This window comes from Coloeus monedula, assembly GCF_965178545.1.
Source record: "Coloeus monedula genome assembly, chromosome: Z".
NCBI classification, from domain to species: domain Eukaryota; kingdom Metazoa; phylum Chordata; class Aves; order Passeriformes; family Corvidae; genus Coloeus; species Coloeus monedula.
Window position 1 is genome coordinate 35285560 of NC_138822.1, and position 26364 is coordinate 35311923.

Below are 26364 nucleotides of genomic sequence, written 5' to 3' on the forward strand. Positions count from 1 at the left end.
ACGTATCTTCAGGGTAGAGTTACACGTAGCTTTATGTCCTAGGAAGCGCTGGGGCCTCGGTATCTCCAGCGGCCCCCTTCTCCGGGCTGCCCATGGATGCTGCGGCGCTGCCCGGCCCAGCCGGGGCCACAGGGCCCTCAAAGCCCTCAGGGCCGCGCCCGCCGCCACGGAGACGCCAACGGTCGCTTCTTCCCCGGCGCGCGCCAACCCCTCCCCCCCCGCAGGCCTCGCGCCTGCCGGGCACAGCGCGCGGGGCTGAGTGGGCGGGGCCGGCGGGCGGCGCGGACGGTGCCGCGCGCGGCGCGAGGGGGCGGCGGGAGGGGGCGTGGTGGTGCCGCGTGCCCACCTCGCTCCCCCCCCGCCCCCGCCCCACCGTGCTGTCTGCACGGCCGCGGCCGGGTGCTCTCGCGAGATCGGCGTTGGCGCCGTGACCTCCATGTGAGCGCGGCGGCGCTCCCCGGTAAACAGTGCCCGGGCCGGGCGATGGCTCCCGGCGCATCTCCATAGCCCTGCCCGCCGCCGCCCCTCCGGCACCCCCCGCGACCCGCGCTGCCTCGGCGGGATCGGGGAGCGCCGTGGGATCCGCTCGCCTCCCCTTTCCTCTCCCGCGCCCCGCTGAGCGGGACGGGCGGCCCGGATTGCGGGCGGGAGGGTCGCGCCCGCTCCGCGGCGTTTGAAATTCCTGCCCCGCCGGGCCGAACAAAGAGCGGGGGAGCGTCCGGACCCCTCCCCTGCACCTCCCACGCCGTGGGCGCTCACCCGCCGAGCGGACCCCGTTCCCACCCCCTGCCCGGGTCTCCCCCCCTCTGCCTGCGGCCGGCTGAGCGGGCGGGAGGGCGCACACCATGTGGATCCAGGTCCGCACCATCGACGGCACCCAGACCCAGACCATCGACGACCTGAGCCGCCTCACCAAGATCGAGTGCCTACGGGAGAAGATCCAGGAGACCTTCCGCGTGAGCCCCGACCGCCAGCGCCTCTTCTACCGGGGCAAGCAGGTGAGGACCCACGGGGGTCTCCCCTAATCCCGGGCCCGGCTCTTTGTGCGGCTCGGGGGTCCCCGTCTCCACCCATGTGCCGTTCGATGAGCTCCCGCTTTTGTTTACTCCCGGGCCTGGGGGGAAGGGAGGGCAGCGGGGAGCCAGCCCTGACAGAATGTTCCGGGACCCCCGTTTTCCCCTATGAAGTAAAAACCCCAGGGAGTAAAACCCTTCTCTGGGTCCTGGCGAGGCCCCTTTGTGTGTTTGTTTTCCCACCTGAGTGGTGGGAGGCTCCTCCCTCGGCCCCCGCCTTCATCCTGCCCAAGTGACAGGGTAGCCGGAGGGATGCGGGGAGAAGGAGGGAGCTACGCCCGCTCTCCTCCGCCCCGCCGCAACCCGGCCGGGCAGGGCGGGAAGCGGGCCCACCGCGAGAGGTTTCCAGGGAAAACGCCGCCTCGGGTCCGCACGTGGCGGGGCGGGGAGAGGCGGTGGCGCGGGGTTAATTCGCGCGGGCAAGAAGTTGTGATGCGGCGGTGTCCTCGACTTGTGAGCCCCGGCGTGTCCCGGGCGGGATCAGGGCGACTGCTGGCAGACCAGAGAGGCGCTTCATCTCCACCCCGGGAAGCCGGTATGGCAGGGGTGACTGGCTGGAAGCGTTCCGTGAGGTGGTACTTCCCCTGCCCTGGAGTGATGGAGAGATTTTGTTCCGAATATGTCGCCCCAGGCTGTAACTTTGCTGAAGGGTGTAACCTTTGAAGCTGCGTTACGTAAACTACGAGGTGTGCGCAGTGCTCGAGTTGTGAAAGTGAAGCATAGCTATTACCTGACACGAAAGGCACCGGATGTGTGGTAAATTTCACGGAAAGTGACTCTGAAGATGCATCTTCTTACAGCAGATGAGTGTTGAAGTGTTCACCTAAGCTGAGTAATGCAGGGCAGTGAGATTTCTGCCTCAAAAGAGATAACGTGTGTATCTTTACAAATACATGGAAAAAACTTAAGAAATAGAAACTTAGCTCTTGACCAGGATGCAAGCATTAGTGGGTAGATGCTAAGCCTAGATTTTGAACCAATAGCAAATGACTAGATTTTTATGTTTTACAGATTGGTGACAGAGAGCGTTTGCGAGGGCTGGTCTATAAGGAACGTTATGTACAATCACATGTTTTTCTGTAAGGGCCAGGTCAAGGAACATGACTTGGAGTTGTGTAACCTTCTTAGCTTTGTTCTGTGCTAGCATACCTCTTTGGATATAGAGGTTTATGTAGGACAAACCCGAGGTTTTTACCCCAAATTCTTTATCTAAGAAGCAGGGAAGATGAGCCTGTAATGAGCTGTGCTTTTCTGTGTAGTCTGACAGTGGCCAGACCAATGAACATTTTAGTTAACAGATGTCTTGCTTGAGAAAACGGGATAGTGAAATACTGTAGCTGAAGTTGACTACATGAGCAGCATTTGTGAGTTTGGTACTTAGTATATCCAGTTTAGGACACACTTGGGATCGTGTTCAGTGAAGAGTTAGGGAATTCTGTTTTATGGTTTCACTTCCCATAAATGTTAATTTTCTTGTAATTATAATAATTAATTCTAAACTTTCCTTCTTGATTATGGGTTGCTTTTCTGTTTCAATGGTGCTCATAAGAAAAAAGGTCAGAAGGGTTGCTTTTGCACAAGTAAAACTGGGTGTTGAGAACATGAAATGAAATAACTTAAATTCTCTTAGGGCTGTGATAAAATAAAATAATAATTCTTTTAATATTAAGAATAAAAAAGGGCACTTTGGTTAAATGTGAGATGAACAGAAAGCAGTATACTGAGGTGAAAACTTAAGAAACCCCTGAAGATTGCTGTATGTATTGTAGAAAATATTATCTAGGCGAAATCTTTTTCTTAGTTTATCTGGTTAGCGCTCAGTATGGTTAAATCTGTACATTCTGTTAGTCGAACCATGATCCTGCTACTGAGTACTGTGTACTGTAGTCTCTCTGGGAACTTCTAGAAATCCTTGGATCTTGCAAGTGGTGGGAAGCCTGGCTAAGTAATGTCCTCCTAAAAATGGGAAGTATGTGAGGTTATACAGATGTAGAAACCTAAGTGAGGCACTGTTTATAGGCTGAATTTCAACAGCATCACGTTCTTAGCTTGCAGCAGAGAACAATTTCAACTAAGATTTTGAGCTGGAGCCATTATTTTGCAGTTTTTTAGGAATGTCTGGATCCAGTTTAATGTGCTGTACTGTAATTTGCTGTTGTCTCTTGACAATTATCTTCAAAGACAATGCAAGAACTTAAGTGAGCAGTACTTCACATGTCTGTTTTTAAGGGTTAAAATAACCTAGAACTACTGGAGGAAACCTAGTGTTGTCATTAATGCAGTACTTTGTATTACTGTTGTTTTGGAGTTTTTTCTTGTTAATGCCAGGAATAGCACTACTCTGTTGAATAGGTTGATGTCTGTTCTTTTACTGCCAGAAGGACCTACCATTCACATGTGTCACTGAAGATTGACCAAGATAGTATTACTCTGTAACATGTACAGGACATCCTTTGTTCTCTGGGGTTCCACATTTCTGCAGAGCTGAATGACTGTCCACCAGCTGCAGCAGTCAAGCCATATTCTAGGTTGAGGTGGAACTTTCAGAGGAAAGAGAATAATAATGTATGCATAGTTCTTGACTGTGGTGCAATAGCCTACTTTGCAGTTAGCTGGAGAAGTCTACTGAACATAGAAACCTGCAGTGATGTCTCTTGCTTTCCCTCGTGAAGATGGTGGATCATTGCCTGGAAGGATTTTCCTAAAGGGCCACAAATATTTCCTTATGCTGGAATAAAACATGTTTTAACCTTGCTCCACCACAGACTATTTATTTACATCTAATATTTTACTGTGTTACATGTTGACTCTGAGTAAACTCATTCTTAGAGAAATTCAGAAAAGCAAGACAACAATCTGACTTCCAGCAGCATATTCTTTCTCCTAACTGGAAAGCCTATGAAGCCGTTCTTGAGGATAGAAGTTCTCAGTTTATTCATGGAAGAGAAGGAGATATCTTGGCATTTTGACCTACCAGAGCAGATTTTCTGTAGGACTAAGTTGCAGACGTTGTGGGATTTCCAGCTTTCAGTTACAATGCTGGAAAAATAAAGCAGTAAAAATATATGGAAGTTTAAATTTGAAAACATACCAGAGAGCTTAAGGTTTTCTGTAAGACTGTGAGGGTATTAATACCTACTTCTGTTTTTCATGTAACTAAACATGCACACTGTTGTATTTTAGCAATATCTACTGTTTGTGGAAGATAAGAACTAATGTCTTTTGTTGTCTTCTCTCATCATCCCATCCCACCCTGTTCCAATTTGAATTTGGTGAAACTTTGTAAATGTCTACTGTTAAAAAACCCCATTATCTCAATGTCTTTTCTATAGTTCTTACCAAAGTAGGAGAAAAAAGACTTTGGAGCCCAAAGGTTTCTTTGCCAGTGTATGTAGGAGGCAGTGACTGAAACGACTTTTGAAGTCATTAATCTTGTTGGTGAGGAAACCACTCCTGACCTGTTTGATGGGAGACTGAAGTCAGCAGGAGGAGGTGAAAATATTGAAGCTGTTTATTTACTTGAGGTGAAAGTTGCTGCAAATCAGGCCTGCTTCACTGGAAGAAATTCAGCTCTGCTTTTGTGCGCAAACAAGTATGGTAGTATGCATCGTGTTACTTAGCTGTGCAAGTTGAATATTTAAAGTCTAGTTTGTCAGACCCATGGTGTAATGCCCAAGTATTTAGAGTTGTGTTTCTGTAAAATTTAACTGAAACAGTAGAGGGGTAAGAGGAGTGGAGGAGCTTCAGCTTTGCATGAGAACATGCTTGTGGTAAAGTAGCTTCAGTAAAACACACAGTTAAAAATCTGGCAATAGGGCATGCCTTTATTATACGAGACCTCTAGCTTCTGGGTGACCTGGGCTGGCACATGAGTGGTGGATGGAATCTTATGTGAGTTTAAGCTTCCAAACTTCAGGTTTGTAAATGGTATGTTTAAGTCCTTCTTAATATTTACAACTTGGGTGAATTTCCTGAAGGCTAGAAAAGCAATACTTGTGAAGTGTTTCCCTCAAGAATGGGAGTGCTAGGCCTATTCATAGAACAATTGAGTTTCTTAGCACAGACTCTTCCCAGCTTTATTTTGTTTGGAAAATTGTAAACATTTTCAGCTGAAGCTGTCCAAACCCCATCTGCTTCAGGCAGAAATCTGGGGTGAGAAATCTTCCGCTGGAGCAGTTAAGTTTTTTATTTTAGAGAAGCAGTTTGAAGAAACAGTAGAAGGGAAGTAACTGTCATTCTTTGATGAAGCCAGTAACAAGTAGCTCTGTAGCATGAGGGGAGTCACCTGGACTCTTCAGGTCACATATGATCTGACTGCATGCCAAAATTCCCAACATAGTGAATTCATGTTATACGCAAAACTTACCTGATAGTAAGTTTGGTAGGCCGGTGAACGAGTTTTTATTATATGATTGCAGAAGTTTACTGAAACCATCTTCTTCTAAAATTGTTGCTGTACGTCTACTAATGCAATTTACCATTCTTGGGTATGATTGTCTTTATTATTTAAAGCACCTAAACGAACTGAAGGCAAAGCAAAGAAGCGTAAGTGAAAACAGAATACTTTATACAGTTTTGTATGTATTACTTAAGCATTAGGAACCTGGAAGAGCATTACGTAACATCTAAGAACTTGCAGCCAACTTTAAGGCTGTATTTATGGCATGTATATTTACTTCCAGAATCACCGAATATGCTGAGCTGGAGGGGACCCACAGTGTTCATCAAATCCAACTCTTAGTCCTGCACAGGACATCCCCAAGAGTCACACCATCACTTGAGAGTCATACGTTCAAATAATTTATTTTGGACAGTTTAGTCCATACACTTTTTAAAATTAATCTGGAAACTCTTAGAAAATTAATATGTTTCTATATTATAAAGAACTCCACAAACCCTTAGATGCAGAACACACCTCATGCAGGGCCTATCCTGACAAGTAGATGAGGATTTTCCATGATGAAATGTGATCAAATGTTGATATCAATAATAAGATGGAAGTTACGAGAGGATTCTCTTCTTTAAAAGCTGTTAATTAAATCTCTACTCCTAATTATTTAACTGTAAAATTATGTAAAAACATAGTTGGTTGTTGGGGGTTTTCTGATGTGGTTTTTAGATTTTTGTTGTTGATTATGGAAGCTTGAGATAATATCCAGTTCTTCATTACAGGTGTCCTCACAAGCTGCAGATAGCCATTTGCTCTCGCTGGCACCACTGTTGCTGAACTTCAGTTGCCTTTGCTATAGAAGCCCATACCATCATACGGGAGGTACTTGACCCTTCTCATCTAATCAGCACAGGGATGGATGACTCTTTCCATGCTGCTGAGGATCTCTGTGCAGCTTTATATTTTGACATGCTTGCTTTTATTTTTTTTTAATGAAAGAATCAAATAATCCCAAAGAGTATCCAGAAGATACCATGAACTTTTATTTACTTAATTAGAAGTCTCCTTAGTATAGCAAAAGAAAAGAAACCTTGCTGCTCTAACTTTATCTTCCAGCTAGAAGTTAATGAGCAAATGTTCCTTTAATGAGATTTAGAGTTGCATCTGAGAAGAAACTACTTTATCTAAATTAACAATTTTTTTCTCTGTATCTCAGTAATACAGGAAAAAATAATCTTCAAAACATGAACTGCTTTTTAAAAAGTTTAACTTGGAAGAGGTGCAGGCTTGAACTCCCTGAAGTTATAAATTGATACTGAGCAAGCTGCCGTCCCCATGATCTTCTGATAAAGTCAAGAAGACTTTACTTGCAGCTCTTGACTTTCATTTGTTTTTGTGTACTAATCTTGTACACTGGAATCTATTTTGGATTGTATTTATTTCAGACCAAAAGGTAAAATATGTTGGTACCACCAATACACTTCGCAAACAGTTTTGTAGAAAAGGTGTAAAACCCTCTTGTTCATTGGTGAATGTAGGCTTTTGTGCTTAATTTTAGGTACAGAACTTCAGGAAAAGTATCCATGTCTTCCCAGAGAAAGCTAGTCTTGTTGATTGAGTACAAAGATGACTAATGTACATTTATTGTGGTGTTTATACTGAGATTGATGTGTAATTGCAGACCATGTCAGCCACAATATTCTGTAATTTCTTCCTATGTTGTGTGGCTTTTTATAGCATGCCAGACTTTCGCACTGTGGTACGATCAAACTCTTTGGTTGTAACTGAAGTTGTAGAAAAGCCTTTTTTAGGATATGGAAGCTTCCATATTCTTCCTTACCTAGGAATTCTTTCTGCTGTATGCTTTCTGTTGAGACTGTGGGAGTCTCTGTGAGACTATGATTCTTACTTAAAATATGGTTTATTGACAGTAAATCATTTGATACTATAGTGTTATAACTGCCTTTTTCCTTGAGTCCAGGACAAGTTGTAAGCTGCTGTAAAACACACAGAAGCAGTCAAAAGGGCGCATATTCTAGTTTGTGTCACCTTGTTGTTGGGATTTTTGGTGGCATGGTATCTTCAAATGTTCTTGTAGGCTGCTCTGAAATGTGAAGCTTGTGGCAAGAAATTGACAGAACTGAGTCTTAACCGTATTCTCCAGACACTAATAACTTCTTTGGTTACTGTGTTACGAAATGTTGTGGTCTGTCTGTATTCTGTTTTGGATCTAGAATATGGATCTACAGCCTGTCAGAGAATTTGGTTGTCCAGATAATTGACCTACTCATGTGTTTCTCGAAAGAGAGAGCAAAGGTGGAGCAATGATTTTATGGGTTTTTTTTAGTTGATGAGTAAATTCTCCTTCTTGAAATGAGGGAATGGTCTGTCATTTGTGTCTGTTTATTTTTAGCAGCAAGCCATAAAATCTGAATCAGGACAAAAAGCACTAGTAAGGCTAACCTAGGGTTTCTTTTTTATTTCTGATGGTGACCCAGGGTTTCTTTGGTATTTGTTTTCAAGCAAGATAGAAGTTACTTCCTATTTAGTTAGTTTTTGTATGACACTGATAGGTGTTGCTATTTGGTTTGTATTATTGTATTGCAGGATCTCTGCTAAAAATGCCAGAAGCAATAAGGAGGTGAGAGTTAGGTGAAAACTTTCAGGAGTATCAGAGAAAAAGCAGTATGAACAGAGTGTTTTTATGACTGCAGAGTATATATGTAAAAACCTTAGTTTTAATGTGGAGAGGGTATAGTCAAGCCAACACTTCAGAACTGGTCTGCTGCAGACATATGAGAAGGAGCTTGTAAACCTTGTAGATGTGCAGTCTCTGCTTAAAGATATTTGCCTTCTTATCCTCTTAATATAATGGATTGTTTTAGGGGTTTCATGGTTCAGGGCTGGAAATATCTTGGTCATTCAACAGTTATACATGTATAAAAAAGGTCACTGATGGCATCAAAACTGCCCCATGTGACAGAAGAGTATGGGATGTTTTAGTAGAATGATCACTGGACAATCTATTTTTTGACAGCAGACTGTATGGAACCTGTAACAAGTACTTTTAAAACTACAGTTGCTTGAGTGGATCTCTTAGAGTTGCAAGCACTTGAAGACAGCCTAAATCTATAAACACACTAACTTCCTTAAGTGGTTGGCTGCTAGATTCCCCCTTTATTTAGTTTTTGTCTCTGTTGCAGCTGAGACAACTACTTCCATGTGAAACAGTGTCACAGTACAGTTACTGTAAAAACCTCACCATGTGCCTACTACTCTGAATGTTGTTAATACATGAATTTTAAGATACCAGAGTCCTTAAGCATTCTTTTCAGATACAAGATAATCCAGGTGCAGGTTACAGTTTTTCCATGTGAAATTAAAAATACTAGTCAGGTTCTCTTTCAGCTTTGAAAATGTTAAGCAAATGGAGCACGCTCTGAGAATGGCTGAAGTCTATGAACTGAGGGCCCAGTGTTGGGTAATAAAGGTTATTGAAACTTTTTTGGCCTGAGCCAGTCCCATTGCCCAAAACTCACTGTTACATGCTGAAAACCTGATTTTGAGTTTTCAGTTACTAGATGCTGGTTAGAGATATATTTGAATGCTTCTGTGGAATTTAATTCCAACAGCCTTCTACAGGCAGAAAAAGTTAGGTTTGTACATGAATTTTAAGATGGGGAATACCAGAAGTTGTGGAAGTCCACTTAGCTTGCTTTCAATAAGTACCCAGCTGGAAGTTACAGGTTCTTGATTTCTTCAGACTCATGCCCTCTGGATAACTCCTGACAAACTCTTAACCAAGGTTTTTTACTGAACTTGAGCTTGAAGCTCTTTACCCTTATGCATTTCCTGTTAAATTTGCATCGTGCATGTAATGCCTGTGTAGAATAAGATTTATGTCACTAAACTTTTCATTATGCTTTGTTAATTAAAGAGCTCGTCTGCATTCATTATAGTTTATTTCATCTGTATTACTAGATACAGGCACATCTCTTGGAAAAGAAAACTTCAGACAATGCTTTAAGGCACACTTTCATAAGTGATTAAAGATCTGGATTGTCAAGTGGAATGGCTGGATTAAGGTCACCCCACTCCTGGATCACACATTAAGATAAAAACAATAGATAATGTGTTCTTAAAAGAATTACTAAATTCTTTCTTGGGAGGTCTTGGTACATGCTGTAAAAGCCATAATGAGCTGTCCTTCTGCTGGGACTTATAGTTGATGGGATAGTAATTGGTAAATTACTTGCCAGGCAAATTTTTTTTCCCCAAGTAATGCAGTATCATACCACACTCTGCATGATTCTTCATGTTCACATAAGTGCAGCTTCTACATGCTTTTAAGGTAATTTGTGGCTTGGTGTTTCAAGACAGTTCTTCTAAGAGTAATAGTAGGTAGTTTTCAATTCTGGTATTGCATTGCTGCAGCTGCTCCTGAGTAGTAGTGTAAACACAGTGCTGTGTTACATTTAAGTATTTATAACAGCCTTCCCTAGGAGTATTTTGAAATTGATAGTGTCTCTAACATATGATGATGAAAATACATTTGAAAGATGTGATCTATTTATTAACTTACTTAGTTATATTTAATTTAGAGTAGTACTGAGTGTTAGATGCAGTAAAGCTAGTTGCTCTTCAGAGTCATTTCATTCAGAATATGTTAATGAAGCCTTAAAGGCTTTTGAAGCATGCACGTCTTTAAGAGGAATTGAAACAAAGTGAAATCTACTGCTAAGGAAACAAACGCATTTTTTTCCTACTGCAGTAGGATCAGAACAGCTAGTAAAATTTCATAAATGAAATTGCCTGTTCTGTTATTTTTGCTTTAGTACCAGTTCTAATCACCAATTAAGAAATCATAGCTGAGTTGAAGGAGATTGAATATCTGGTTCTAGGGTGATTGCTTTTGTTTCTCGTTTGCATATATAAACTTGTGAATGACAAATGACCTTAAATGCTATTAAACATGTAATGTTTGTTTCTTTTCTTTTAGTGTTCTGTCCATGCAAACATATTTTTAGGGAATCTTCGTAGTATCTTTATGTAGCAAAATGGGATAAAATTGTCTATTGAAATTCAAGAAAAAACATCATCTAGTTCTGCTCTCCTTTGTGAAATGGATTTCTTTAAATGCTGTTTTCCAACTTTGTTACTCCAATGATTTCAGTTGTCAGTGATGCAGTAATGCTAGGCATAGGTATACTTGCAGATTCACACATCAGTTCTTGCAAATCAAAAAGCACGTGATTGATTCTACTGGTTGAGTTTCTGTGTTGCTCTGCTTTGTTTCTAGAAGCAGATGCTGTTGCAGTGTATTGACTTGGTCTAAATTTATACAGTTGCTCATGCTCAGGAACAGACTTCTTGCTCATGCTGTAAACAGGACCTATCAGGTTGCCAGACATTACAACCTGCCTCATGTGAAGTGTGCTTATAGTCATCTTATGTTTGTTACTGTGCTTTGAGACTCAAGTGTGACCTCACTAGTCACAGAATAATCTGGTGTCATAAAATATTCCTGCAAAGAGTATAAATGATAAAAACAGAGGGGACAAAACAAACCACAGTCACTTTGACAGATCATGGAATCATAGAATGGTTTGGATTGGAATGGATTGTAAAGATCATCTCGTTCCACATGCCCTGCCATGAGCAGGGACGCTTTTCATAGACCAGGTTGCTCAGAGCCCCATCCAGCCTGGCCCTGAACAGTTCAGGAATGGGGCATCCGCAGCTTCTCTGGGCAACCTGTTCCAGTGCTTCACCACCCTCACAGAAAAAAATTTCTTCCCAGTATCTAATCTGAACCTGTTCCCTTTCGGGTTTGAAGCCGTTGCCTCTTGCTCTGTTACTACATGCTCTTATAGAAGATTCCTCTCCATCTTTCTTGGAGGCTCCCTTTGGGAACTGGAAGGTCTCAATTAGGTTACCCTTAAGCCTTGTCTTCTCCAGGCTGAAAAATCTGAATTTCCTCATAGGAGAGGTGCTCCATCTCCGTTGCTCTGATCGTGTTTTTGGCCTCCTCTGGACTTGCTCCAACAGTTCCACGTCCTTCCTGTGCTGGGACCCCAGAGCTGGATGCAGCACTGCAGGTGGGGTCTCACCACAGCAGAGCAGAGGGGCAGAATCCCCTCCCTGGCCCTGCTGCCCACGCTGCTTTGGATGCAGCCCAGGACACGTTTGGCTTTCTGGGCTGTGAGTGCCCATGGCTGGGTCATGTCCAGCCTCTCATCCATCAGCACCCCCGAGTCCTTCTGGGCAGGGCTGCTCTGATCTGTTCATCCCCAGCCTGTGCTGGCAATGGGGGTTGTCCTGATCCAGGTGCAGCACCTTGCAATAGATCTTATTAAACCTCATGATATTCCCATGGACCCACTTCTCCAGCCTGTTCAGGTCCCTCTGGATGACATCCCATCCTTCAGGTGTGTCAACTGCACCACTCAGCTTGGTGTCATCTGTAAACTTGTTGAGAGTGCATTCAATCCCATCGTCTGCATCATTAATGAAGATTAATTAAATAACTCCTGTCTGAGTATGGTCCCTGAGGGACACCACTTGTCACTGATGTCCATTTGGACTCTGAACCATTGACCACTACGCTCTGGCTACCACCATCCAACCGCTTTCTTATCCATCTAACAGTCTAATTTTTTATAAATTCTCTTAATTAGACAACTTTGCAGTCATCAGTTTATTTGGCTGACCATTTAGTTCATGTTCATCAAAGCTGACTTCACCAAATGACAGAGTATTTAGGAATGGAAGGAATCTCTGGAGGTCATCTAGTCCAACCCGCGCCCACCAAGGCAGGGCCACTTCAAACAGGTTAGTAGGAGTTTGCCCGGGTGGGTTTTGAGTACCTACAGAGAGGAGACTTCTCTTACTGTTGTGCAGGAATAGGTAGTCTGTGCATGGTGGTGTGTGTATGCTGTTAGGGAAGGCAGCTTCTTACTCAAGGTCTAGCCTTGTTATGTCTTTGTTTCTGCATATGTTAAATATAACTATTTCTGGACAAATTCCTTTTTCTCCCTCTTTTTTTTAAATTTGGAGGCTTTTTACCTTTCATGCTAATAGAGAGAATTTACTTGTGAATCAATAACGTAACTTATTCTGCAGTCGTAACTGAAGAATAGATTGCAAAGACTAGCTGCAGGATGTCTTTTTAATTGTGTGTTAACACTGTTTACCTAGTTATTGTAGATAATTCAGGCTGTTCAGATTTACATATTTACTGAATTAACTTTAAACTGCAGTGCCTCAAAATATTTTTCTGTCACTCTGCACAGGACCTGTCCTGAGAGAACAGGAACAAAGACAGGAAAGCAATTTCTCATCTGTGTGTTTCTTACATATATTTGGTCTACTAGGAGCAAAGTTATCATTTTCTCTCCAGCACATTAGCTTTCAGAAGATTTTGTCATACCCCACAGTATTCTAGGAACTATACTGTAATCTCTGCCACAGCCTATACAGTCCAGTTGGAACAGAAAAATGGAGGATAAGTTACATGTCTCCAGTAGTATCCAATTTATTAATTATTTCAGAATTGGTCTGTTTTGCAGATGTGCTGCTGAACTTTTTAACCACTTTGCAACCAAAAAAACATCACTTGGTAGGTGTTTAATCTTAAAGGTGGCCAGGAGTAGTGATCAGAAGCATTAGCAACTCCAGCTATGTGGATATCCCCTTCAGTGTGTTTTTGCAGTGTCAGTATTTGTCTTTGTTTTGGGTTTATTTGTACTTTGAATATAAGAATAATGCTTTAAGCTTATTAACAGTGAAAATGCTTGTGGTGTGAAAAGCCCCCAAATCTGGATTGTAATAGGGCTGCAAGAACACTCCTATGCCCTTTGTGAAAGAGTTGTCAGAAGTATAGGAACGTGTGATATGGTTGTACAGAAAAGGGTACTTAAGCAGCTTTCTTCTCTGTATGAACTTCCAGCCCTGAAGGCCCAGGCATATGAGGTGGTGTTGGTAGTCACCTGGACAATCACAGTTACTGGAGATTTCTGCTTTAAGACTTGCATTTCTTTAATAGTTACAGCATGAAAATCTTCAGTATGGTTTTGTGTGCTTTGTGTTGAACTGGTTTGAAAACAGGCAGCTGAACAAGGTTCTTGACCAGACAGCTGTGTCAGCTTCAATTACTTTGAATCAAGCTATGAATACTCCTGTTTACAGATCCCAGCTGTGGGTACAGTAGTTTTCATCAGTAAAGAGAATTAGGTTTTTTTGCACAGATTTTAAGTTAATGGAAGAAGAACTGGTTCATTTCTTGACTGTCAGCTTCTGTTCATAACTGTCCCCTGCTCTTTAGAGTTGTTTTGAAAAAGCAGAGGGGATGGAGAAAGAAATATGGATTCCACTTTCATCTATACTGAGATGGTTTGAGTGTTACAGAAAACTATATTAGTGAGAAACTGGGGAAGTGCTCCTTTTATTTCTTTTCTGTTCCTTCTTGTTCCATTTTTCTTGTTGTGCTGGATACTTGTGGATACTGGCCATAAGCTCATGAAAACAGTTCTGTTTGCAAAGATTCATGAAACATCAACTGGTGTCGAAAGTACCACCTGTTCCTGAAAAAGAGGGTAGGTGACTTTTTTGCTGCTAGAATAGTTTGGAAAGGCATGAGAGTTTTTTAGTCATGCGTGTTTTTCTCCCACTGCGATGTGAAGTAAAATGTAGCTAGTTCTAATTTTGCTATTTCAGACCAATGCATTATACTTTCGGGTGAATCAAATCTCTGCTTCAAAGATGCTCTAGGTCATTGAGGGTGTTTAACTGAGCAAAGCAGCAGTACTGCTTCCTGTATTTCCTGGTGCACAACTTGTCATTTTTTGGTGTTTCTTAGCTTTATTGTAGGCAGGTAACACTAGTCTGTAGACATGTGTTTCTAGTTTCAAGCCTTCCAGTGATTTTCATTGAATGAAATTATGGCTGCAGTTAGTTAGCTTGATGAGTTTGATTTTTCATATACTCAAGACATAGGTTTTTATTTATCTGTAAGATATGGCTGCCTCTTCTGGTCTGTGCAATTATTATCTATAAAAAGAGGATTTGAAAACTACTTGGGTATCTTAAGGTAGAGTTTTACAAGTACACATTTCTTTTTGACAGCTAGAAGATGGACACACTTTATTTGACTACAATGTTGGACTAAATGACATAGTTCAGCTTTTGATACGTTCTGATTCTGAAGCTCCTACCACTGCATCTGTGACAGATCAGGATGGAGAAGTCAATCCCTGTGCTGTTTCCAACTGCAAGAACAAAGTCAAAAAAACAAACAGTGGATCACCTAGTCAGCCATCTACATCATCTCGCTCATTTCTCATTGATCCTGGCATTGGATTGTACAAGGTATGTACAAGCTTTAAAAGCTGGAAACTTGCCTCACTCCTGTGGGTTTAATTTTATTGTTGAAAATGTATTGTTTTATTGTATCGAAGAGTGTATCCTCATTGATTTCTTTTATGATTTGATAAAATTCCCCAATTTGGCTTAAATGAAATTCACTTAATTTAAACTGACTCTTGGAGAGTCATGAGCATGTCCATGTACCAAGCTCACTTTTCAGGAGAGTTCTCAAACTCTGATGCACTGTGTTCTTCAAAGCGGGTTCTTGAAAGGTTCTTAGAGTAGCTGTGAAACAAGTACTTTCTTGTGGACAAAAGAAACTAATAAGGAATAATAAGGAAAATGTGTTAAAGTGTAGCTTTTATCTTTATTTTTTCTTCCAGCTTGCCAAATGGTTGTTATAGTACTAATGTTTCAGTGCTGCATTAGAACTAGACAAATTGTAGAAATACACAGTTTCTATAAGCTATATGTTATGTAGTGATTCCTTTTTTTTAATGTAGGTTTTTTAGGAATTGCATACCTAGTATTCATTTAGTTTTGTACCTTGTTGAATTTTTCAGTATTGTCATGCAGGATTACATCAGTGTACCAGAACTTTAATTTAAACAGAAAATGGGCAGTTTCCAGATTGCTAGCTTATTGAATATTTAGTAGGACGTGTGTATATGAATATCTCTATGTATATCTATTTGTAGGGAATGATAGCATTTCACTTCCTCTTTGGGTATTTCTCTTAGATAAGATATAGATGTGGAAGTAATTGTTTTGCTGGAAAACATCCACAATTACAGAGAAGGAAAAGGAGGTTGAGGTTGCAGTAAATGGGCAGACTTAGTACAGTGTTGCCTTAAAGTCCTTGAAGAATTGACAAGTCTGGCTGAGAAAACCATGAGCTGGGCCTCTGGCTTATATTGCACCTGCCTCAAGCAAGGCCTAAGGATGGAGCGATGTCTGGTGTGAAGCAGAGGCCGCATGGCCGTGTTGTTTCAGTGGGGCACAGAGGAGCACCTGCACCAGCCCTTAGCCTCACTCCCCCTTCACCATGTTTAACAAGCCTTGCTAAAAGTCTGTTTTCTTTGTGGAGATATGGATGTGCACAAAGGCTGTCCGGTTGATGTCAGTGAGCCAACTTCATCAGATGGACTGGAGTGTTTATTTTACCTTTTGTATCAACTGTATCAGCTGTAAGTTCTGACCAAAAGTTACTAAGATCTGCATTATGTCGTATTTGCATATTAACTTTCACACACCTAGGAATGCAGATGAAAAGAGAGCATCTCTGTGTAAGACCACAGTCACCATAACCCCACTGGTAACATGAAATTGTTTCTTTTGGGTAGGACCAAAAATTACAATATAGAAGGGGTATTTTTGGGATAGAAGACAGGTGGAAAACGCCTCTGCTTGCTTGGGATAGGTTGATGGACTGTGTCTCTCCTCCTCCCCTGAAGGGGTGCATTTAGGTGGGCTTTGTACCTCCAAGTTACATTGGAGCAGACCCAGGAATATTTATTCACACTCACATATGAGTATTTATTGATGTTTGAAATATTTATTATTATAGATGAGTATGTATTAGTATATATGGATATTTATTAGTATATATGAGTATTTATTTTTATATATGAATATATGTGTTTATAGTGCTAACGGAGCTCAGTTACTGTATTTTCTGTCATGACACATATTAACACTCCGTAGTTAGTGCATTGCTCACTGGCAGTCCTGAACCCTCCTCCTGTTGCTTCAGTAAAACTGCACTATTGGTGAATCTGGATTGTGGATGTTACTGAGCACAACCAGACTTAGTGCTGAATTAATCAGAAATCAAGCCCAGTGGCACCCAGCCCTCTGATCTCTGAAGACCAGCTGGAATGTAAGGGCGTTCATTCTCTGCCAAATTTCTGTAGCTTTAATGCATCAGAGGCTGCCGCACGTATACAAGGTAATGTCAGTTGGAGTTCTGTTCATTCTCTGAGGAATCAGGGAGTCACAAAATGAGTAGCTTCAATATGGAGACACAAGCTTGTGTGCTTCCTTTTTCTTTTATGTCCATTTATTACAATGGGAAGAACTTCAGTTCTGAAGTTTTTCCGTTAGTCAAAAAGTGTAAAAGGTAATATGAGAAAAGATGGGGAGGATACTGGGGAGATGGGATAGCAGATAGACTGATCTGAGGAAAAGAGTACTAAAATACATGTTTTTCAAAAATGCTAAATTTCAATATGTTAAATTAACTAGTTAATTTAACAGTGTTAACTTTAGCAGTAGTTAAGTAGTCTCTTAGCTGTTTTGTTCAGGATTAAACCAGAAAATATAACAGAGAATGCTGATACCAGCAAGCATACCCAAGGAAACCTATTTTGTCAAGTCAGCTGAAATTTTTGTGATGTTTCATTCGAGAGACCTAACACTTTCTTCTTCATTACTTGTGAAGTGATTAGCTTTTCAGTCAACAGTGTGTTTTCAGTATGCCTCAAGAAAAATTAGGGTGTAGTCATTTCACTGTTTGCTATCTGTAGATAACAGTATGAATGTATACAGAGGATTTCTAATTACAATATTTGAAAACTTTGAAGAATGTATTTTTACCCAGTATTGTAGTTCAGAGGCCATAAACTTGTTTAATGGAAGTCAGTAAAAAAGGCCTAGGGCCTAATAAACTAAGGTACATTAGGTGACTAAATAGGTGGATGGATATATTTAATGATCTTGGATTTCATTGTCAAACAGTAAGGAATTGTTTACTTACTGGAAGAATTATTTTGCTACAACTTACTCTATCTGAGCCAAGTCCTGTGCCTCATTGGATCTTCATACAGAGCTAGACTCAACAAGGTACCTGTTACTTACTCCATGCTATGGGTAGTCCCAACCTCTGTGCACTGTTCTCTCTTTCTGATTTCAGCTACCCCAAGGAAAGTTAGCCATGGAACCAGCAATTATAAAAAACAAACAAAAAAATAATGGTAGAGTTGATACAGGAAATAAAAGTTAGTAATAATTATATTATTGTTAGGTGGTTAAAATAGTGATTTAAACAGAGTTCCTCTGTGTGGTCATTGTATATTATGTATATCAGAATATTTTAGCTTGTTTTATATCCCAGTTGTACCTGACATCTGATATAGTTTTATGGGCTCTGAAGGACTAGTAGTGGATGGATTTATGTGCGACTCTTGTTCCTTGTTACTAAGAATTGTTAGTGGTGTCTGGTCTAAGACCTGGGAGGCCATCCCAGGATGGACTTGGCGTGAGTGAAGAACACTACCTTGGCTAAGCAGTGGCCAAAAAGACGAATACAGGATGAGTTGTAAGAGAGCAGTTACAGTAACACTGGTTTGGGCATACAACATGATGTTAGAAAAACCAGCTCGTTCAGAAGCACATGCATGTTTCATTTTTTGATTCTCACATGGTCAATTTTTCTTCCAAAAAACTCTGACTGCAGCAGAAACATTTTAGCCAAGAACACTAGCTTGGAATAAAAACCAAATGGAATCTGTAATTAAAATCAGTGTTTGTTTAATACTGTTCACAAACAGCTACTAATAAAACAGTTCTTAAATCTGACACCACTCACACAAAATAGTTGTATTATGCTCCTCAGAAGTCTGTGGTAATAATTATTTGATTATTTGCTCTTACTCTTTGCAAGCATGGGGAAGTATATTTCACATCAAATTTACATATGCATGCATTATAGAGGAATAGTTAAGGGAGTTTGCACTGATGTATTTGGGTTGGTTTTTTTTTTTTTTTGGTTGGTTGTTTTTTTCAGTTTTTTATTGTTCTGGATCTGGAGATGATGGATTTTACCTTGGCTGACATAGTTCCTTTGGGACTTCCATAACTGGTTGCAAGAAGTAGCAGTAGATGGGGGAATCCTTAGTAGCGTGTATCTCATTCAACTGTGTTTTGGAGAAGAGGAGGTAAAGCACCACTTTGAGCTGCTACTAATTCAAATACATAAGATTGCATAGGGATGCCTTCTTGAAGGTTCCTTCTAGAAGTGCCAGAGTCCACTGTTTATGTTTAAAATAGACTGATAGATTTGAAATAAGGCTGTCCTTCTCTGATTCGTTAACCATGTAGCTGAAATTATCATCTTGGTAATAAGCTGTACTTTGAATACTGTAGGTTCTAAGAAAGAATAAAAATACATGTTGGTATTTTACATACCATAAGTTTGGGAAGTTATCTGAAGAGGAGGAATGGAAAGAGTAAAGCAGGAAGTATTCCTTTAATGGGATAAACTTGTTAGCTGAAACTGATGTCAGTTGTGCTTTCAAACCTAAGGATTGCTTCACTCTAAATACTAAAACTAGCTGAGTTTTGCTCCTGTGAAAATACAGTAAGATGATTCATATCTTAGAAATTAGCCTTTGGAGTGTGTGAGAGTAAGTATCTCTCTGGCACAGTGCTGGTACTTGACAAAGACTGTATCTTGAACCGTATGTGTATTTACATACATGCATGTGTCTCATATTGATAATTAAAGGTATCTTCTATGTGCAGTAGTTCTGCTGTAATAATTTTTTTATAGTTGGTGTACTGTTGAAGTGGTTTTTAAATCTTTTTTCTTTCGATGTTCTCAGTATTATTAAAGGGACATCTGTTTATTACCTGAAGATTTGAAAAAATAAACATGATTTAGAATGGTAAAATGGGCAGTCATAACATTTTGGCTGACTGTAACTCTTTGGCTAACTGGCAACCTTGTTAGATTTTTTTTTTCCCCATCTGTCCTTGAGTTTTTAATGATGAAAAAAATCTTGCAGGACAGAAAGGTAGAAAGTTAAATAATAATTCCAAGTTGGAGGCTCAGGAAGGTCTGTAAACCCTTCGGTTGTGAGCTAGTATTTTAATACTATGTGTGCTTTTTATAGCCGTAAAGAGCAGTTGGTGAAACAAGAGGAAAGGATAATGAAAGAGATTAAGCTAATTTTCAGGTTTGAAGGGGAAAATAAAGTTAGCATTGCTTTTTAAAACTACATACAAATTACATTTATACTAGATTTTAATGAAGGAAGAGTAATAAAATATTGAAAGTGGATATAAAAGTATTTATGATTGCATATTACTTGAACTTGCTTAAGCTCTACTAGTTATTATAGTGGTTTTACTGATAACAGAGTTAAGCAGTAGCATAGTAAGTTGTCTGATTTATTTTTTTCTTAATTGGTATTTTATAAAATAAGCATAAATTCATTATTGAATTTTCCTTTTAGATAAATGAATTGGTGGATGCACGTGATGTCAGCATTGGAGCCTGGTTTGAAGCTCATATAGAAAATGTTACCCGAGCAACAAAGGGACATAAGAATGGTAAAGCTCAAGGGAAGAGTGGTAACACTTACAAAAGGACTAATGGAAACTTAAATCAAGATCATTCTAGAGAAAATGCAAATAATTTGGACAGTACACCTTCCACATCTTATTCAGACTGTATGGACACTGATGAAGAAGCTATTTATCATATCAAGTACGATGAGTAAGTGCTCCTGATACTATTTTGAGGACATCACATGTTGTTATTTGGTTTGTATAAACCAAGAATTTCTTGAAGAAGCTTGGAATCAAAGAAAGCAAGTTCAATATTGCAACCAAGAAAAAAAATACTAAAAAATTTATAACACTTTTTAGTGGATATAGCAAATCCATTGGCAGTAATGATGTTTTTCGTGCTTAAATACTTGTGAAGTATTAATATCTTCTCTTCATAAGAATATCCTTTCTATATAAGAATAGACATCCTTTCTACATAAGAAAAAGAAACCATACAACCAAATTTTAACTGTGGGTTTAAGTAAAGTTTTTAAATTTTTTTTTTTAATTATTTCCTGTGTATATTGAATTCCTCTAAATGGAGCTGAAGGGGAGCTCTCCGTAAAACAAATCTTTTTGCTTAATTTGGATTTATTTTATTCCAAATAGAGCAATTGTGCACAAAATTTCAGATTTGCACTTACAGTAGAAATTTGTTATTGAGAACTTCGTGACTGAGGACTTGAAACTGATGCTGAACTGGAGAGAGGGTGGGGTTTTTTTCAAGTTAGTTTGGGGTTTTTTTGTCCATTCTCTAGTCATAACAAATTCTAGAGCCTGCAATGTGTGGGTGGGAAATCTTGAGTTTGAAAGGATTTTGTATTTATGAGCAGGCTTTGCATCGCTTCATTTGCTTGAGAAATGGTTCTGAAATTTTTTTGTAATAATGTGTTAAAGCAGTTAGTTAAGCTTCTAAACAAATAAAATTTTAAATGAGTTGAGTATTTTTAATATTTGACACTGAGATTAGTAAAAGTACTGTAGTTTGTGCAATGTAAGATTGAGATAGAAGGATGCAAAGTATATTCAATATTAACTAAATGTAGACTTTCAAAACACTTTTTTAGAGTAGCTATTTCAGCTTTACATATTTTAATATGCAACTGTGAGTCTGAGTTACATAGAGCAAACACTTTTTGTTCCTCTTACTAGTAATAGATGCAAGTTAATGCACTTTTTTGACTGTATGCTGAGTTTGGATTCCGTATCTGTGACTTCAAGCCTTTTACTTAAAATGTGAGAGAATTAAAATGGTGGAAATAGGAATGTAAATACTTCAGTGAATATTGCAAAAAATACTTGAAAATAACATAGCCAACTGTTATGATCAAAATGAAAATATTTTTCCTTGGAATTAATGTCTTTGATGGTGTGATTTCAAAGACCTGTCTTTAATATTACATGATTTTACATTGCTGTGGATATATGTAAGTTAGCAATGGGCAAACATTTCTGAGAAAGTATTTGTAACTGTTGTGGTGAAATGTTACTTTACTGTAGATGCTGTCTTTTTTTATGAGTTGGAAGTACAGAAGTAGAAAAAGTTTCGCAACAGTTCTGATTTTTCTTCGGTATAGTCTTACTGAACAAAAAACCATTGACCTCTGTTTATGTGTATTTCCCTTTCGGCAGGTGGAGACAGTCTGCCTACTCCTATAAGGTGGTTGTGTATAGCAGTTGTATACACTTAGCCAGCAAAATTAAGTAAGACGCAAAAGCATAATGTGGCAAGATAGTCACATTTAAGCTGTTCAATCTAAAGTAATGGAAGTTAGAGCTTTTGGAAAGAAAAATTATTGGAAAGTGCGACTTGTACACTTAGGAGTGATAAAGTTTTTGATGGATGTTCCTGATACAGTTCTTTTGGGGTCTCTCTTTCTTTCTTTTAGTGTTACCCAACATGCACATTCTTATTGTAACTGCGTTTGTGCTCCTACCACTTTGTTTTCATACATTAGTGTTTACTTCTTTGAGGTCTGTAGACAACACTTGTATTCTGCCACCTCTTTGTGCGATGTGGATAAGTAGGAAGATCATGGTCTGCTTTGACACACAGTTGTTCTCTGCTCCAGAAATAGATTAATTTATCTCTTCACTCCTGTTCTTCATATCTCACTGTGAATACTGTGCCCTGCACAGTTAATGTGCGTGGGTGTTTTGTTTTTCAGGTTTGGACAAAGTACATACTGCCAGATGTACTTGGCATTTTCTAGTCTGTCCTTGCTGTGTTGTTTTGGAGAAGCTCTTCTTCTTTTTATCTCTGATAGATGATGGCTGTCATGGGTGGCATAGTTCCAGCTCTGTCTTTCCTACAACAGGTATTCTTACATGACACGAAAACACTCTCCATTATCTGAAGTAGAGTAAAAATGATTTACAAATGGAAGGCATAAGCCTGGTGCCAGTAAAGCCATCAAAATTACTTTAGTACTTTGGAAGGACTATATGTTAGAGGTGGGCACAGGTGCACAACTTCTCAAATCATAACTGGTGCTTATCTGTCTGTTATATCCTTCCAGTTTGAAAAGAAAAAAAAAAATCACCACAAAGGTTACAGTTGAGGGATAGGTCACCTGTAATGGATTGGATTGGTCTACTCTACCCACTAGGTCACTATGGTTTTCTAGAGCCGTTGTTCTTAAAGGGTGAAGCAGGACTTGTCCTTTTCTTAAGTGAGAAAGCTGGCTTTAGCAGCAGTGCTGCTAGATCGAAATATCAAAAATCATTGATATATTGACTGTGCAAAACTTGAACATTTTGGTATGCAGTTTCAGATTCCATAAAAGTGCACCTCCTCTGAGGGGCTCAGTGTTCATTTGTTCCTCTTTCCATTTCTTGTTTAAATAGTGTAGTTATAGTGAATGTGAAAGGAAAAAGTATGACAGAGCTGTTTTTGCAAAGAGTAAAATTAAGGGAAATTATCCTTCCTGGGCAAGAATTAATTATAGTAATTTCAAAGGGGTAACTAACTTACGACTAAACAGAGCTTTCTTAGCAGCTGTGACTGCCACAGATAGGAGGTACTGCATATCCCTCTGTGATTTTTGATAACAGCACTGTTGAGTTGTTTCTGTAGTGGTTTCCTCCTGCCTCTTCCACCACCACCCCCCACCCCAGCTGTGTGTCTGTTATTTAACTAAATTGCTGCAATAGTTTTAAGGCCCACATATTTCTGCAGAGAGAAAACCTAGGGCCATTGGGAGGAACAGAACTCAGCTTCAGATTAAATTGAAGTCACAGTTCTTGATAAATGTGAAGGTTTAAAAGACGTGTGGTGCTTGTTTGAGAGCCCTATTTTCATCAGTGAGGAAGAGACCGAAGTACCAGTTTTACTGCTGAACTTCAGACAGTACCAAATTTCTCGGTGTCCATTTGAGGCTATGTAACTTTTGTGTGACACTCCATCTTCTGCTTTCAATTTCTGAATGCAGGTTTTTCTCTGGTGGTAGCAGTTTGAAGGTGTGTTTCTGAAGTGTCATCTTCCTCCCCTTCTTAGACTTTATTCCCTTTATGTCCATTTCACCTTTGCATTTGTGGGTATCACAAGGAGTCATTAAATACTTTGAAGTCAAGGGTGTGCTATCAGGTTTCATAAAATGCTATCATACATCTCTTTCTTCTGCGCCCAGCAACTGACTTCAAATACAGAAGAAATGAACCTGTCTTGAACATAAAGCCAAATCCTGATTTAAAAGGACTTGTGAAGAATCCGACACATGCTGAGATCCTGAAGTTAACTGAGATAACTGTGGATGATCTCCACCACAGCTTGCTTAAGAATCACTTCAGATCAGAAGTAGGACATATCAGGAGCTCAGAGTGGCGCCATAAGGACATGCCTACAATGCTGTGTCATATTTGCCGCTTCTTAACTTTCTGTATTTTGTATTTGTTACTGGTGTAGCAGTGGTCATAGTGTACTTACAGGGAGACAGTTCTCATTCTGCAAGTATTAGCTTCTTGATCATTAGCTCCCCAAAGCAGTGGAAAGACTTAGGGGTATACAATCAAATAATGTCTTTTCCTTCCTTTTCTTGTTTAATTCATTTGTAATCAAGTCTTTTCATTTAAGAAGGCTCTCAGCAGAAGCCACAGGGAGGCTGGATGTTTCTGCAGCATGAGAAATTTCAGTATGAAATTTCAGTATGAAATTCAGTACTATGCAAGTAGAGATTCAGTATGTCTCAAGTGTAGGTAACTTCTTTCAAATCCATTGTGTTTGGCTGATGATACTCCTCTCAGGCGTTATAACAATCAGAGAATTTTATTTTAAACCATGAGATAATTTCTGCATCATATGCCATAAAGTATACGGTTATTTATTCTAGGGAACTAGTTGCTTCATGCTTAATGTGAGCTGTGGAATGATGCCCTCATATCTTTAAAGTTGTAAACGCGTGCGCGCGCACACACACACACACACATATTAAGAAAATTAGGATCCCACTATGTTGCCACAGAGGTCAAAAAAGTATAGTTGTCCTGTGTGGCTGTTGAAGCAACATGCAAGACACGGTCTTATAGTTGGAGAGCACAGAATATCTTGGGGCGATGAGAAGAAAAGTTCTAAGAACTACCTGGTCAAAAAAAACCACTTTCTATTTGAAAGTGTCATCCCCAGCTGAAGAGATCATCAAGAGGATAATAGTATTAAACTTGCTATTACTTTCTCAAGGAATGGTTTGAAGATTAGACTTGTTCAATAGGTCCATTTTTCGAAATGTTTTTAATGTGAAATTCTCAGATATAGGTAGTAGGGTGGGATTGAATAGATTGTATCTGAAAATTCACATAGATGACACTACTGATAAACTGATTTTTGGAGACCAAAAGACAGTATGGGCCATTCTCAGATGAGGTAGCCCCTACTTCTTTCTCATACTTTGCTTTCCAGCTGTGTACATCTGATAGTGAAGTTGCATTGAGTTTTGTGGTTGTGTGACTGTACAATGAAGTGCTCTTGCTTCCTAATACATGTAAAAACTAGTGTTTACTAGGTGAATGTTACTGGGTTTTGTCACTCATCAGTCAAATAAATTTGCCCAGCCGGGCTGGAGTATGGGAAAGCATCCCTGCTTTTTTGAGAGGTAGCTGCTTTGTGCAGCATTAGTGATAGTGCATGATGTAAACCATTCTGTTTTGTCTTCAGTGAAGCAATGCCAAAATACATCCCTTTGCATGCTATGTGTTTCTCAATTAATCCTTGTAAATGTTTAGCTGAGTTAATTTGACTTTTTCTTTATATACATCAAATACAGGAAAGAGTGCATCTCAGAAGGATGCATGCTATCAGATTCCTGACTGTAGTTTCAGACACTGAGGTGAAGAAAGGGATTCCTTTTGAATGACATGAAATTGATGGCTAGAAACATAACAAAATGATGGGAGCTACAGACTGTAGTTTAAATATAAGGCACTTATTTACTTTTGTTTATGTTGGACAGTTTATGTATAATTTCAGAAGAGGAATAAGAGCTATATTGTTTGCTGCGCAGAATTTTAAGACAGTCTGTTCCTAAGGCTAACACATGTTTTTTTTCTGACCTTTTGTCAGTCACAAACCATTTTTGTAAGTAGTCTGAGTGACTACTTGAACTACTTTTCCTAGCTGTGTAATTTTGTTTTCCAGTTTCTAATATCAGTGATTAGTTTGTTTACTCATTCAAAATTTTTACCTCGTATAGATTATTGTGCAATGCTAAAGTAATAAAAGAGCTGCTGTGTCAGATGTCTTTTTTCCATATATCCTCACTGGAAAGAGTGCCACCAGAATCATTCAGACTTGAAAGTATTTTGTGGGAGCTGCACACTAGTGCTCTTCATTTCAAGAAGTCTGTTCCTTGTAAGGTTGTGTGTCCCATTTGCAATGGGTTTCTGACTGCATATTCTGTATTTTATAACGTCGGATCATAGGTATTGAAGTCAGGGTTTTGACAACAGGCATTAACTATTTGATTTCTAATGAAGTAGACACCTTGTGCAAACTGAAAAGGAAATAGTTTGAGGTGACAATCCAGGTGTTTCCTATATTTCTTTAGAAAGGACTTGAGCTAAGGCAGGGTGGCTTTGCTGTCCTAGTTTTGAGAGAACAACTAACATAATAACAGTTAAACTTTTTTTTGGTTAAAACTGATTCTTCGCTGAAAAAAATGGTGTGATCAGTGAGAATAAGATTGAATTTTACTACTTACTCATTTATCTTGAATT

The 26364-nt window shown here is 39.7% G+C and overlaps 1 protein-coding gene across 5 annotated transcripts in view; it reads left to right on the top strand.

Annotated features, from left to right (window-relative positions):
- Window positions 1-464: 464 nt before the first annotated feature.
- UHRF2 (ubiquitin like with PHD and ring finger domains 2) overlaps window positions 465-26364 on the top strand; it is a 78969-nt gene continuing 53069 nt past the window's right edge. For all 5 annotated transcript variants that reach the window (XM_082301937.1, XM_082301938.1, XM_082301939.1 and 2 more), the window contains exons 1-3: window positions 465-998; window positions 14587-14829; window positions 20061-20323. In XM_082301937.1, coding sequence (XP_082158063.1) covers window positions 846-998; window positions 14587-14829; window positions 20061-20323 — 659 coding nt within the window. In that variant the 5' untranslated portion in view covers window positions 465-845. The remainder of the gene's footprint in view (window positions 999-14586; window positions 14830-20060; window positions 20324-26364) is intronic.